The 14,998-nt window shown below is 34.0% G+C and overlaps 2 protein-coding genes and 1 pseudogene across 3 annotated transcripts; 1 reads left to right on the forward strand and 2 right to left on the reverse strand.

Moving 5' to 3' along the window:
• Positions 1-375: 375 nt before the first annotated feature.
• LOC142546312 (B3 domain-containing protein REM17-like) lies at positions 376-2,264 on the forward strand. Of its 2 annotated transcripts, none has more exons than XM_075653959.1 (4): positions 376-738; positions 872-1,220; positions 1,555-1,685; positions 1,800-2,264. In XM_075653959.1, the coding sequence occupies exons 1-4, from the start codon at positions 667-669 to the stop codon at positions 2,037-2,039; spliced, it is 792 nt and encodes a 263-aa protein (XP_075510074.1). In that variant the 5' UTR covers positions 376-666; the 3' UTR covers positions 2,040-2,264. The 2 variants fall into 2 exon arrangements, with proteins under 2 accessions (XP_075510074.1, XP_075510075.1); XM_075653960.1 differs by having other exon boundaries at positions 379-738; positions 1,558-1,685.
• A 1,375-nt stretch (positions 2,265-3,639) lies between these two features.
• On the reverse strand, positions 3,640-7,563 carry LOC142544103 (phenylacetaldehyde reductase-like; annotated as a pseudogene).
• A 2,350-nt stretch (positions 7,564-9,913) lies between these two features.
• On the reverse strand, positions 9,914-12,054 carry LOC142546311 (putative glycosyltransferase At5g03795). Its single transcript, XM_075653958.1, has 4 exons — positions 11,531-12,054; positions 11,283-11,452; positions 10,854-11,199; positions 9,914-10,763 (listed from the first exon to the last, which is right to left on the reverse strand). Exons 1-4 carry the CDS (start codon positions 11,732-11,734, stop codon positions 10,089-10,091), a joined length of 1,395 nt encoding a protein of 464 aa, XP_075510073.1. The 5' UTR covers positions 11,735-12,054; the 3' UTR covers positions 9,914-10,088.
• Positions 12,055-14,998: the final 2,944 nt, after the last annotated feature.

A 14,998-nucleotide genomic window follows, 5' to 3' on the forward strand; every position in this document is an offset into this window, starting at 1 on the left:
TTTTCTCTTTTTCCTGGTTTAAAATATAAATGTTACCTAATTGAGTTAAATATGAATACAATTTTAAGGTTCAAATTAACTATGTTTGAGGTGGACTTGAAACTCAAATTATTCAATACTTTTCGATCGAATTCATCTCAATTTAGAGCTTGGATTTACTTGATTTATACAAATAAATATTAATCTCAAACTTTGTTTCTAACAGAAACTAAAATATTAGCTATATAATTATTAAATATTTAAATTGAATTCATTTGATCATCCGTGCAACAGATTTGATTCTTTATTTTATCTGTATTTTCCAATGGTGAGGGGTGACAAAGGAAGGCATAAAACATTTTTATTTTAGCCCATCTCTCTGTTTTTGGAGACCCACAACAAATTGGTATAATATCTTTTAAGTTACAAGCTTCCAATTTTTTTCTTTATAATTCGAAGTGGAGAAAGAGATGAGGAGATTTTTTTCTTGGTTTACGGGATTTACTATTCCCTCCAGTGTGTCAGTATTACTTGACATGATTTGAATGATGATGTCTAAAACAGTGAAACTATATTTGAAGTAATGGTGAATATCAGGAGGAAAAGTTATTGGAGTGTGAGTTTTCTTTTTAGTCCAAAAAATTTCCGTCTTTTTGCATCACCACGTTGTTTCTGTACTGAATTCTCATGGAAGGGACGCGACGATCCAAGCCCTCATTTTTCAAAGTCTTGTTTAGTGAAGATTTCACTCGACAACTGGTAAGTTCTGATTTTATGTACTGATTCGCATCGCTGAATGAGTTAATGTATTTGTATTTCTGCCTCCAGTAAGAAAATGATTCTATTTAATGGTGGATTTCTTGTTTAATTCTTGTTTGGTGTTGTCCTTCAGAGGTTGCCGACTGCTTTCGTGAAGAAACATGGTGAACTTTTACCTGAAAATGCGGTACTCAGAGCCAGTTCTGGAAAATCTTGGGCTGTGAAATTAGAGCATACAGAGGATGAGGAATGTTACTTTACGCAAGGCTGGCCGAAATTTGTTGAGGATTTGGGGCTTAGAATGGGGGAATTTCTTTTGTTCAGGTTAGCTGGGAAGTCCATAATTCATGTTTCGGTGTATGGAATCAGCGGCTGCGAGAGGGAAATTTCCGACTGTAAATCGGAGTTCGAGAGCTCTGACTCTGCTGAAGAAGTTGAAATATTGAGCGCAGATTGCGGATTAGCCAAACGCAGCTACCGTGGTTAGCTTTCTTGTTTGTTCTTAATCATGAAATATTGTGTGATGGGAACTTATATGATTAGAAAAATATATGAATAATTTAGAATTTTTTTAAACATTATATTGGTGCAAACCATGCTAACAAGTATAAAATCACACTTGTCTCTCTACATGTAGAGGTGGTAGAATTGGTTATTAAATCGCTTCAATGGATCGGGTTTCCGGGGCGGTTTATAACCTCTCTTGTAGCTTTTTTCGTAACTGATATTGCCGTTTTACGGATTTTAGATATCATTTATGGTTGTCTTTCTCTCCTGTTGTCATCGCGGATTTTATCTTCCAATGAAACTCATTAGCAGAAGCGAAGAACAAACGAGCAAAGACTAGCTTTTTGGAGGAAAAAGCAGCTAGGAATCATGGTAATGTGGATTATTCGAGCCCACTCTACTTCGAGATTGTTTTGAAGAAGCATCACAGATCAAGAGTGGTAAAATCTGTACTCTCCTCTTCATATTGTTTCAAGGACTTTTCACTTAGCTAGTCAAGATGATGTTTTATTCCAACTCGTATATATGGTTTTGTGGCTTTGTTTGAAACATAGTCACTCCGTGTGAAATTTGCGGAAGTGTCTGGTTTGATCGGCCAAAAGAGAGTGGTGCTGGAGTATGTGCCAAAGCAGCATTTTACTTCTGTGGAACTGGACCGTAAACCGGGGTTTTTTAGGCTTGACATGGCTTGGTCGGGTTTCATAAAAGAAAATGGACTAATCTTTGGTAGAACCTACTCTTTTGAATTCAATCCCAGAAAAAATGTGATTCAGGTTGATGAGATTAAGAAATAGATGAGTCGCCGGTTATGGTATTTGCAATTGAATGGGAGATGCAATCACTTCTTTTCTTTAGCTCACAACTTTAGCTTTGTGTATATGAAGATATTCAAAACTTTTTCCAGTCTTTCGGTTCCTACGGACATGTATCTATTTTCTATGTATGTGTTCTCGGCGTTTTGCATGACAAATCGTGTCGTACATTTGAAGGTTTTATTCGATATGGTGATTATTCTTACAGTTTTCCCTCTAGGTCTGATGGACAGCACAAAACAGAAAGGGAAAGAATAATAGTAGGTTCAAGCACATAAACGATTTTAATTAATATTGGCTACAAGACTATCAAATTAGTGCTACGATAGTAAATATAATGCTTTTTATAATAAAAAATAATCACACTTAAATATTAATATGCTAGACATAATTAATATTAACTATAATAATTGATAGTCGCTAAAATTGGATGATCTACCTCCGGTGGATGGTACTGATCGGATGATCTTCTGCTGCTGGCAAGAACTGAGTTGAAACACTGACTTCGAACTAAGATAGGGTTGAAATGACAAACGGAGACAGAAAGGGTTGAGATGACAAACGGAGTTAGAAGAAGACTGGGAGGTTGTTTCGACGTATCTCTTTCGACTCTCAAGTCATGTGTCGTACGATGGTGAAAACACTATAAGGTGCTCAAAAGATGAATATATTGAGTAATGGTTAACCCTTTGCGAACTTGGTATAGAAGTAGTAGAACGGTTCTTATTATGGCTCCCAATTGCTTTCTTCTGAACTCTCAGCATTTTTCATGCTCGTGATCAAGCTCCCATTATAAGATATATATGCTTTTATTTTCTCTCATTAAGTTCTTTTGGTTTTTGGCGATAAATTTTCCGAATTTGTTGGCTCAAAAACAAAAATGAATTAAAATATACATATAAATGCACATGGTCCATTGAATACAATTTCCAACAAGTGTAGTTCCTAGAGATGTGGATATAATTACGATTTTCAGAAGAGATTGCTTTTCGAGTTGGTCATGCATAAAGAGTAAAGACAAAGACAATGCTACTAACCTGTAATAAAAATTAAGTGCGAGTTAAAGAATATGAATAGAAGTAACCAATTTCCTATATGCGACCTTCGTAAGCATAGTTTTGTGACTCAAAAACAAAAATGAATTAAAATTTCCAATAACTGTATCCCCAGAAAACATGTAGGGCTATATAAATCCGTAAGATGCCTAGGTAACTTTCAAATAGAATTTTCAACCACAAACTAGGAGGTCAGCACATACCTGCCCTCCAGCAACCATTTCATTTAGCTTCCCAGGAAAAGTGGGTTTAACTTTACTTCTCTTCGCTAGCCAAAGATATTTCTTCCCGTCTCTTTCGACGTAGCCATTCATCTGCACTAACCTAGCAGAAACATGCATCATCCAAAGAAAATAGCATTAAGAGGATCAATCAAAGGACCAAAAGAAAAATATGCCAACTTATAGGGACAAAAACCGCAATTTTTCATTGATGTTGATAAAAGTTTACTTTCTGGAGGATAGCTTAAATAAAACTCAATCTGGCATTAATAAGCAATAAATATGTTATAGCACAAAATTCTAGAGTTAAGCTCGAATTGGATATCATCCCACCTTTATTCCAAAGTATGGTGCTGCTGTTCGTTCTAGTGAGAAGAATTATGCCGTCCCAAAAGAAGACTTGACAGTATACAGCTGTAAATAATGAACAAGCCAAAAACAAAAATGATGGACATGTATGTTAATGCATATCCATATAGTGATAGCACATTCCAAATACCTCATTCCGAATTCCTGGTATAAGTTCTTCACCCAGACACTTGATTATATCGCCAACAGCTATTGTCCTGTCCTTGTATGTGCTCAGCTTATTATGTAATGCAATATGGTATCAAAAATTGAGGCCATAAGAGGTGTTCTCTGGAAATGTGAATGTATCTTCGAACCTCCTCAAATGGTGAGCAAATCTATATGTGACATTGGAAGCGACTTTATGACACATAATATCAAGATGTGGGCCAAAAAGTTAATGAAAGGCATATCAAGTTGTGAGCCAAAAAATGAATGAAAAGCCCATGATAAAATACGTATATTCTGGAAGGAAGGGACAGGCACGTGGGATAGGTATCTATGATATAAATAGGGGAGTCAGGGAGATGATCCAGTTATTGATTTTTCCATTCGAATTTACTCTGAGAAGAGGGAGGGAGAGACTCTGTAAAGAGGGAACAATTACTTTCTTTTTCTTCACTTAAAAAATATGAATTCCTTGAGTTTTGCTTCATTTTTTCCATTATTTGGTTACTGTTATTTGACTCAAGCAGGTGGTTGCAACACTTTATATCACAGGAAACAAAAATATTCAGCACGCAAAACAATTCCCCATGGTAAGAAAAGCATAGTCTACCAGAGTTTCTGCTAAGTTGCGATCACAAGACACGAGTTCTAAATCTTTAGTTTACTGCTGTAAGTCAAATTCTCAAATGATTAATCATTTACTTCATCCATTAACAAACCTCGGCGAGGCAACACGTTAATCTAACTTCAACTGCAACAAAACTACAATGGCAAGGAGTTATCCAACATAAACTGTAACCCAAATCAATCAGTACAACGGTGTGCAGACAATGAGAATAGGCACTGTAAGTACCCCGTTTTCCTACATTATCTATAATAAGTCCTAATCACTTAACAAAAAACGAAGATGGCATATCACCAATTGGGCATCAAACGAAAACAATTCATTACACAACTTGCGGCAAAATCTTAGCAAAATCGAATCTTGAAGCTAATGCCATCAATGGTAAATAAACTATAATGCTATTTGATAAACAATTAATGCAACATATATTTTCTGAATTCGAACCTCATCAAACCTTGAGACCAAACAAATCCCGTTTACTGATCCAAACCAACAACAAAAAACATTGATAGCTCAACTAAAAGAAAAACCCAACAAAGATTGAATCAAAATCGAGAAGGAAAGCACGGTTACTTCTTGTGAACATAGCCGACAATTTGTTCCTCTACAACAAAAGGGACGAAAAAATTCACATAGCTTCTCCTGAAATCTCCTGAAATGTATCCCACGATTTAAGATTAGAATAATACAAGTATACAATATACACAGAAGAATAGAAGCTGAGAGCTTGAGAACGTACATAATTGCGATTGCATAGGTTTACTTTCTGGAAGAACCTTGGAGATAAGAAGAATCACTTTTACGCGGCGGTGAAGAGGATCGAACGATGTCGTCCCAGGTGAAGTCATGGGAAAGTGAGAGAGAGAGGAGAGCAAAGTGGGAGTTTGAGCTTCTTTCTTGGGAGTGTCGAAGAAGAGAAGAGAGCACAGCACCAAATGGTTGCCATTCTTCGACTTTCTAAATTCTAATTAAATATAATATAATATATTTGGTCCCACATATAAAAAAGGGTATAAATATTCATCACGCACAAATTTCATAATGTTTAAATATTATTTTACACACACGCTTTGTGCCAGCTCAGCAAGTGTGTGTGTGTGTATATATTAATAAACAACTAATGTTCAAGGAAGATATCCTTTGCTCCTCAAACTCTCAACAGAATCCTTGATAATTTGCTCCATGGGAATAAATTGAATACCTAAGTCTATAAGCTTCTTGGCTGCATCCTTGCACCTTAGCAGTCCAGGCTGAGTATCCTTCGATAATCTACACATTTTACACCAAAATCAGAGTATTTAGTCGGCAACCCTGGAATGTGATGTGATACAGGAACAGGTGTGCTAGATGAATCGAAAAATGAAAAGGAACTACAATTACCTCGCTACCAAACTCATTCCAGATCTTCTGATTGCCTAATAGTTTTATGTCTAGTTAATTTCGAGCTTCTAACGGCTACCGTTACCACATCACATCCAAAACAACTAAGACAGTTCCGACATTTTTTATATTCTAATATCTCATTCGGTTCATCTTTTAACATTCACATCTCATCAACTTTAGTCCAAGCTCTGATACTGTGTTTTTTACTGACCATTGCTTGACTGCGTATATCATAGGTGTGCAAACTTTATGTGATTTCAAACAAGTCTGGAGAAAGAGTGTCAAGGAAAATCAAAAAGGAATAAGAGATTAATATTTAGGCAAGTGCTGAGATTGTGTTTGGTGTTTACATCTCACATATCAGATTCATCCGATGCAAGAATTTTACAAATGGTAAGTACATGCAACTTTTCATCTCTCTGGCAATTTTAACAATGTATCCCAAGCAATTCGACAACAAGCCGTGAAGTTAACATTTTTATGGAAAGTTTGGAATCGGGTTACCCTGAAGAAGGCGAAGAATCATCTCCATACTTGCATTTAACGCCGGAGGGATCATAGGACCCATCACTGTTCCAGGATTCACTACTACAATATCCACACCATTTTCCGCGGCAAATTTCCAAGCAGCCTTTTCAGCCAGTGTTTTAGAAAGTGCGTACCAAAGCTAAACAAGCAGACTCAGTCGTAAACACAATGCAATAATCGATGCTCAAACTCCCGTTTTTAGTCTTCATATTGTTGTATGAAAATAAAGCCAAGATCCTTTTAGAAAATGCCTACGGTGGTCCACTCTAGACCAGCCTATAATATACCACAGGCCATAAGTTATACTATGAGCTACAACCTTTGGGCTGCAGCTATTTCGACCAAAATTTCCACAAACAAAAAAATGGGGGAGAATTATACAACAGAAATTATACAAACGCACAATTCAAAAGCAAATATTGAGAACATAATCGATTATTAACCATGAAGAAAATTACCCCATTTTGCTTGCAGTACTCCTCGTCTGTCCAGCAATCTTCATTCTTAACCACATCACCCGGCCAATTCGGGCTCGGCATAATCGACGATGTCGACGAGGTCACAACCACCCGTCGAACTCCGGTATCCTTGGCTGCCGTCAGCACATTAATGGTGCCACTGATCGCCGGATTCCAACAGTTCACACTAAAATCAATCGTATCAGCAAATATTTCGAATGGGAGACTGTAAAGTACTTCAGTTTGTTGAGAGAAAATTTATCTTCAATTCTGCAAGAACCTTAGGATCGGAGACTGGATTGAAGAAACAAGGGGAAGCAACGTGGAACACACCGGAGGCGCCAGAAACTGCCGCGAGAATGGAACTATAATCAAGCAAATCCATCTGGAAAAGACGGAGGCGAGATTCAGCTCCCGCGATCGATTCCAGGTGCTTTGTTTCTTTATCATCTTCTGAGGAGCAAAATGATGAAATAGTAAGCCACAAAAGCTGAATCACGCAACTATATCATAAAATCAAAAGGTGGGAGGGAGGAACTGAGATTCTGGACGGTGGCGTGGACGGTGTAGCCACGGAGGAGGAGGATCTGAACGAGCCACGAACCGATGTAGCCGCTGCCACCTGTTACACACACTACTTCGCCTTGTCTCTCTTCCATTGTTCTTCAGCTTAACCATTCTCTGCTGGTGGAAGTGTGCGTCTGTTGTATTTATAGATATGCATTAATCATCGTCATTTCCTTCTAATATAATATGCGTGTTTAATGATTAATATAATTAAAAATTATATAATATAAATATATATAATCTTTAACATATAAATAGTGATTCCAATTCAAATTTTCATAATATTTTCAAAATAATATGTCTCGCGGATCTTTATCATTCAGATATATCAATAATGCACATATTTATAATAATAAATAATATTTTTTTCGTAAAAAATATTATTTTTTCATAAGTAACAAAAATAGAATATATATTTCATAAAATTGACTCACGAGACCGTGTTACAAAAATTTTTGTGACTCCAAAAACTCCTTCATCTCCTTTCTATAGTGGCAAAAACTTCTGTGAGACGGTCTCACGGGTTGTATTTTGTGAGACGGATCTCTTATTTGGGTCATTCATGAAAAATATTACTTTTTATTATGAATATCAGTAGGGTTGACATGTCTCACAGATAAAGATTCGTGATACCGTCTCACAAGAGACATACTATTCTATAGTATTATGACTATTTTATTCAACTGATTATTTTAAAATGTTGACCAATTTAAAATTTTAAATCTTCTTTTACGACATATGTGGTTTAAATTTATTTAAAAATTAATATAATTAATTTAGTTATTCATAATTATTCTTTAAAATTTGATCAGTTTGATTGATTGGTTATATATTAATGTACCCATTTGATTATAAATGGAAAATATTATTTTATAATAACTCCTATATATTATATATTTTAAAAATTGAAGTACATTTATGTTATAAAGTAGTGATCGATACAAATTTCTTGACATGATCAAATCTTTATAAAAATGCTCTGTACGTAATTCTTGATAAAGTTCTCATAAACATTAAGGGAAAAATTGTATTTTTTTCACTAACTTGTTTAATTTTAAAGTTTTGTCCACCAAGTTTTCAATAATGATTTTGGTACACTAACTTTTAATATTCGGATATTTTGATTTAATTTTTTATGCGACATCGAAAAATATTAATATGACTCAAAAAAATTCTGATGTGACACCAGAAAGTACTGACATGACATCAAAAATAGTTCACATACCGTCGAAAGTTGCTGAATTTTCAGACACTACATCAACAATTGGATCGAAATAGCCGAAAATTAAAAGTTTGTGTAACTAAAACCAAAATTTAAAAGTTTAATAGATCAAAATCCAAAATTGGACAAGATAGTATGAAAAAAATCATTTTCTCGACTTTTATTTCGACATTTTATAGTTCCTAAAAATAATCAGAATGTAAACTTAAGTAACAGAAGGGATGTGCCGCGAGAATTTCAAACAAAAAAAAAATTAAAAAAATTTCAATTAAAATATTAAAGTAACTAATTTTAACAGTAATTTCATTTTATATGACATATTGACATGCAACTTAGCATGTATTTTTTCAATTACCCGTATGGGTATAAAAGCATTTGGCTTAAAAAATAATTTTTTAAACAAGCTTTTCATTAGTTTTTTAGGCAATATAAAAATATAATTATATACATAATAACTAACAAATATTATTTTTTTTTTTCATTTTTTTAGATAAAGATTAACTTATTGCATTAAAACTACGAAAAATTTCTTTTCTTTTCTTTCAAAATAATTTTTAAAAATTGAAAATATACAACCAAACATCAATTATATTAAGGCAGTAGTTACCCAAACGTTTTCTTACTTGACTTCTTCATTAATAACCATGCAACGACGTAAAAGAAGAGAAGAGAAGAGAAGAGAAGAGAACACCAGCAGAAAATGGAAAAGAACTAAAGTCGGAAAAATAAAAAACGTACAAAACATTGCAAAGAAAAATATATGGATTTCAATTATTAATTTATTGTTAACAATTAATTAATAATAAAGTGCATATTTTATTTACACATTAATTACAAAAAATATAATAAATTCCAAATGATGTCATTATTGGGTGAATTTGTAATTAAACATAATTAACGTGAAATACTATATAAACATGAAAATTATGAATTTGATGTTCATAATCTTACTTCTCTATAACAAAAAAAATATATTCAAAATCAATGAATTAATTCATCAATCCAAGTACAATATTAAAGTACTTTCTTTTTTAAATTCAATTTTACAGAGGTTTTGTAAGAATTTTTTTTTCCTATGACTTCATCTTTTGTTTTGAAAACATGGTAGAATTTAATATAATCATCAACAAAAGTAATAAAATATGTATTTGTCATAATAACATGTGTGGGTCCTGACTCGTAACATACTAAGGACATCTTCCAGTCATGAAATTAGAAGCCCGTCATAGATCATCCAGATCCAATTATAATATTTTTGATGTGTTTGCTCAATTTTCAGTTTTCGTATTAATTGCAAAATTTATTTAGTACTTACCAAAGTTGGGTCCAAATGTGAGTGTTATGAACATCTTATGAATTATAAATACATCAAACGTGTCAATACAAGAAGATTAAATTAGATTACAACAGGGAATACAGACAGTAAAATCAGTAAGAATTCCTACACACAACTCACTCAAGTTTCATGTGCATCATTAAGCTGAATATTAATCCTCCTCAGCCACACCGAATGCAGTATCATATGAAAAACATCGAACCGTTTCGGGGGGAAATTAACCTCGAAATGTCTCCTTACTAGAACACCTACCCTTTGCATTTCCATGTACTTGCCTGCAGGAATGGCCGTCAAAATCTTCTTCAGATCAGCAATCTCATTTACCCCAACATCAACCGAAAACGTCCCCCAATCCAAAACGTCGTCAAACGGTTTAGCATAATGGTTCTTGAGAAGCACGGGAACGCACCCCATATAAAGGGCTTCCACCATTCTTGGACTAGCTACTTCCCATCCACTGGGACAGATACAATACTTGCTCTTCCGAAACATTCCATAGTAAGAAACGTTCTTCGGGAGGTACTCGTGGATTCGGACGTCTGGATCTTTATCTTTCCACTGATCCATTAGAGCTTGCCTGATGTCACCATGGATGCCGCCAGCGTAGAAAACTAGAACAGAACGTTCTGACGGCCCTGGTCCCCCTATCAGGCCGTCCATCGTGCCATCAGGGAGATATATCTCTGGCATGGAGACATCAGTGGAGGGCTTGAATCCTTCTGTCGTGTTCGCATTACATAGAACTCGGATCGAATTCTTGTATAGGTGAGGTACGCCATGAGAAATAGTTGGGCCCTATCAAGATTCAAGAAGTTTCACAATGAGTAATCATCTATTCGCGGCGTAAATGTAGATTAGAAGACAAGAAAAATCAAGAAGTGGTACCCAATCATGGCAAGCAAGAATGAAATGATCGTGCGCGAGTGTTCGATTCCAGTAAGGATACTTGGTAGCTATGAGATTCACATAGTCTCTTGCTATGTTTTGCAGCGGACTCCAAGCACGATTGTTGCGCTCATACGCGTACGTGGCTATGGATTGCATACTCATCGGGACGAAATAAACATGTGCCTGTCTAGGATCTCCGGTACGAAATCGGCTGATTTCGAGTTGATGAATGAGTATACCTTCGATGCCAAGAATTCCAAGGCTCTTGCTGTAATGGAACAGAGGTGGCTCCCCGTCCTCGTACACGTATATCTTGAACAAGTTCTCCATTTCTAAGTAGCTCCTGCACAGTTGCGGATAATGAATCAGATTCTTGGATACCTTAACTTTATCAGCTCATTCATTTTTCCAAGATCAAACTATTACCTGTGAAAAGATATGGGATCTCTGTACATTGGACCAGTGGGAACATACTCTGAATCATATGACGTTTCGTTGTTTCGTCGAGCTTCTTGAATCGTTGCCCGAGCTCGAGCTAGACTGGCCTCCACCTTCTCCAAATCGCTGAGCTCTTTTCTATCTTCATTCTCCATCATCTGTTCCATTTCAAAATTAGTCCAAAATCTAGCAACTTTAACCATGGTAGAAGTTATTCGAACTAAAAAAGGCCTTACCGCTGGTGGCTGATCCACCTCAGGCGCAGTGGCGGGAGGCGGTGCACCAACTCCTTTCTTTAATATCACATAAGGTGAAGACGAGAGCCAACTAGAAGGCTTCTGGTTCAGTATAATCACAAGCCCGAATAAAAAAATCAATGGAAATATTACAAAATACACAAGCTTTGAAGAAGAAGATGACGAAGACGAAGAATCCGCCATTTTTTTTTCTACAGCACAATCTTCAAAGTGAAGCTATTAAAATTCATACATGGGATCCTTTCGTCTGGAATTAAATGATTTACGTTAGCAGATGAACAAGGAGCCAACGTGTGGCAAGCTGATGAAGTTAACGACGCTGGATACGTTCCCCAATTTAACATTTCAGGAAATAATATTTAGATTATTCAATATTATATACATGGAACAATATTTAATTTATATTTGAAATATTTTAAAATAACTATATTGTTTTAATCAGAAGCTAAATCGTACACTCAATATAATTAATACATGGGCAAAATATTATTCATTCTAAATTATCTTTTAATTATCAATAAATGAGTTGACATGAACATCTCCAAAATCATCCAATAAAACAAAAACAATCGGCACCTCAAGCTTATGCTACTTGACTGTACTCTAGTTACTACACGATAAAATGGGCAAGCAAAACCATAACGATCATGTGTTATTAGACTGAATCAACATGGACTTCGGTCCATATCCACGCTCCACAATTGGTCATGGATCGTTAGGATGGTCCAACATGGGTCTCGAATGCTAGACCATCCTAACGACCCATGACCAGTAGTGGTGCGTGGATATGGACCGAGGCTCATGTTGATTCAGCCTAATAGTCCATAATCGTTACACAAATAATCAAAGCTAATATATAATTTCATATTTAAGAGTTAAAAAAAACTCATATTTAATAAAATAATCTATTGTCGATTTGGCATAACTTTTTCATACTATTTCAGGTTAGACGATTAAAAAAACACATGAGTTGTCAATGACAATAACTCGTGTGACACGAGAAGTAGTTTTCTTGTGAGACGGTCTTTATATTTATTTGTGAGACGAGTCAACTCTACCGATATTCACAATAAAAACTAATATTCTTAATTAGCATAAAAAAATAATAATTTTTAATAGATGACCCAAATAAGATATATGTCTCACAAAATACGACCCGTGAGACCGCCTCACACAACTTTTTGCCTTGACCACGGGTTGGGATGAGACTCACGAGATCCAATTATAACATTTCTCGAACGAAAAAAAAAGCTACACGAAGCTAAAAGAAATCTACGTTAACTTTCGTAGCAAAATTTCCAAATTAGGATCCGAAAATGCAAAAAAATTAAGGGAGAAGAAGTTAAATTTATCTCCACAAGATTTGTTTTATATCAGTTTAATTTTAAATAATTTTAAAGATTCAAATAGTTTATTTAAGAGCAATCGAAAATAGTGATTTTAACACCGTGACGTCGAAGGCTGGGCGCTCATGGGTAGAACCCGGCGGAGGACCTGTATTGTGTTTCACTAATTGTGGAGGTTACGTTTTCTCTAGTTAATTAATAACCACTAATTTTTTAAGTTATGATACAATTGACGTTGATACTTCTATATTCCACGTTGTAGGAACGCCACGCTTGTCGTCGTTTTACTAAAAAAATATACTTGGTGTTAATATTATACCTTAAATCTTTTAAATTACAAGTGTCACGTTTTGATTGTTTTATCTAGTATGAACAATTATTGCACCCAGCAATCTCTCTCACGATAATTACACTTCTTGCAATCAATGTGACATTAACTCTTATATCAATTGTTAGACTGAATGCTTGTCGTTTTACCAAAATTTATAGTTGATTATAATTGTGCAACTCAAATTTTTTAAACTGTATAGCATCTCAAACACTATGTTTTGATTATTCTATATGAACAATTATTACACTCAACCTATATTTATTAAAGTAATCGTTATTATTTATTTAGAAGTTTGCTGAATCACCTTCTTTATTTATTTAACACTGCTTTCAGAATATAATTTTATGCATCTATACTTTGTTATATTGCATAAAACCTCAGTGTAACTATCTTGGTCATTTTAATGGATGGACAAAACTACGTTTTCTTTTATCCAATAAAAGTTATTATAACAAAGTAAATTACAAAAAAAACTATATGATTTGTAAATAATAATCAATAACGTAAATATTTTTAAAAATTAATTACGTTAAAAATATGTGCACGCTAATTATCGTGTGCGTTCATAACTAGCGTAAATAATTTTTTTTAAAAAAAAATCGAACTCAATTTCGGGCTTATTCGGACTCAGTTTCATTTAGTTTAATCTTTCTATTGTTTTACCCTCTTGCTTTACTCCATGATCACATTTTTCAAACTTTTTTTGCTTTCATTTTATAGGATTCATTATCGACTTAAGTTACTTAAAGGGGCCACTTTTGTGTAGTCTAAATGATATTTAACTTCTATATTTGACAAATGTTATTAATTTTTCTTGAATCGGATCTTTCTATCTCATTTAATATTAATCATAAATTCATTTAAATCTCGCTCTACATTTTCTTATGCGTGTATTTGATATTAATATTATTATATTTTACAATAATAATAATATTATATATATATATATAATATTTTAAAAAAATCAATATCGTTTCCTAAATTATTAAAAAAAATGAGATTGAATTTTGGAAATTTGGTAGAGAAAGTAGAGACGGCATGTGGGTTGTCATAGCTTTTGAATAAATTACGTATGGGAAATGAATGCGAATTACCGTTCAAGTATGAAGCCACTTTAGTGATGCTGGAACCAAAATAAGCAACCTCAACATGCCTTATTTCCTAACCAATTGACATATTAGAGGTTCCGCCACACCCACACTTTCCCCTAGATCATCTCACTTTTTAAAAAACTCAAATATATTTATATATATATATATATATATATATATTAAATAAATAAATACTAGTATCCAGACGCATGCGATACAATCTTTTATATTTTGAATTTTGTTTGGAGTTTAATCTATTTTTTGGTAATTAATTTGATTTATAATAAAATAAGAGAAATATCATAATTATAAAAATTGATAATCGATTATGTTGCAATTTGATATGGGGTCAAATTACAATAAGATGAAGGTCATACCGACCCTCCAAAGATAGTTACTATGATCGAGATATTTTTAATAATATAGTAAGAGATATATATGTATAAATATATATATACACAAAAAATCTTATGAAATGTTATCACATGTTAATTTTGTGCGACATATCTTCAAATGACCCGATTCATAAAAATTATTATTTTTATGTTAAAAATATTATTTTAATTGAATATATAGATTAGATCATCCAGTCTCACAAATATAGATCCGTGACATCGTTTCACAAGAGACATACTTATATATAAATGAGTTTTTAATACGGATCGAGTCGATCCATTTA

Source organism: Primulina tabacum, chromosome 5, assembly GCF_025594145.1.
Source record: "Primulina tabacum isolate GXHZ01 chromosome 5, ASM2559414v2, whole genome shotgun sequence".
Taxonomy (NCBI): Eukaryota; Viridiplantae; Streptophyta; class Magnoliopsida; order Lamiales; family Gesneriaceae; genus Primulina; species Primulina tabacum.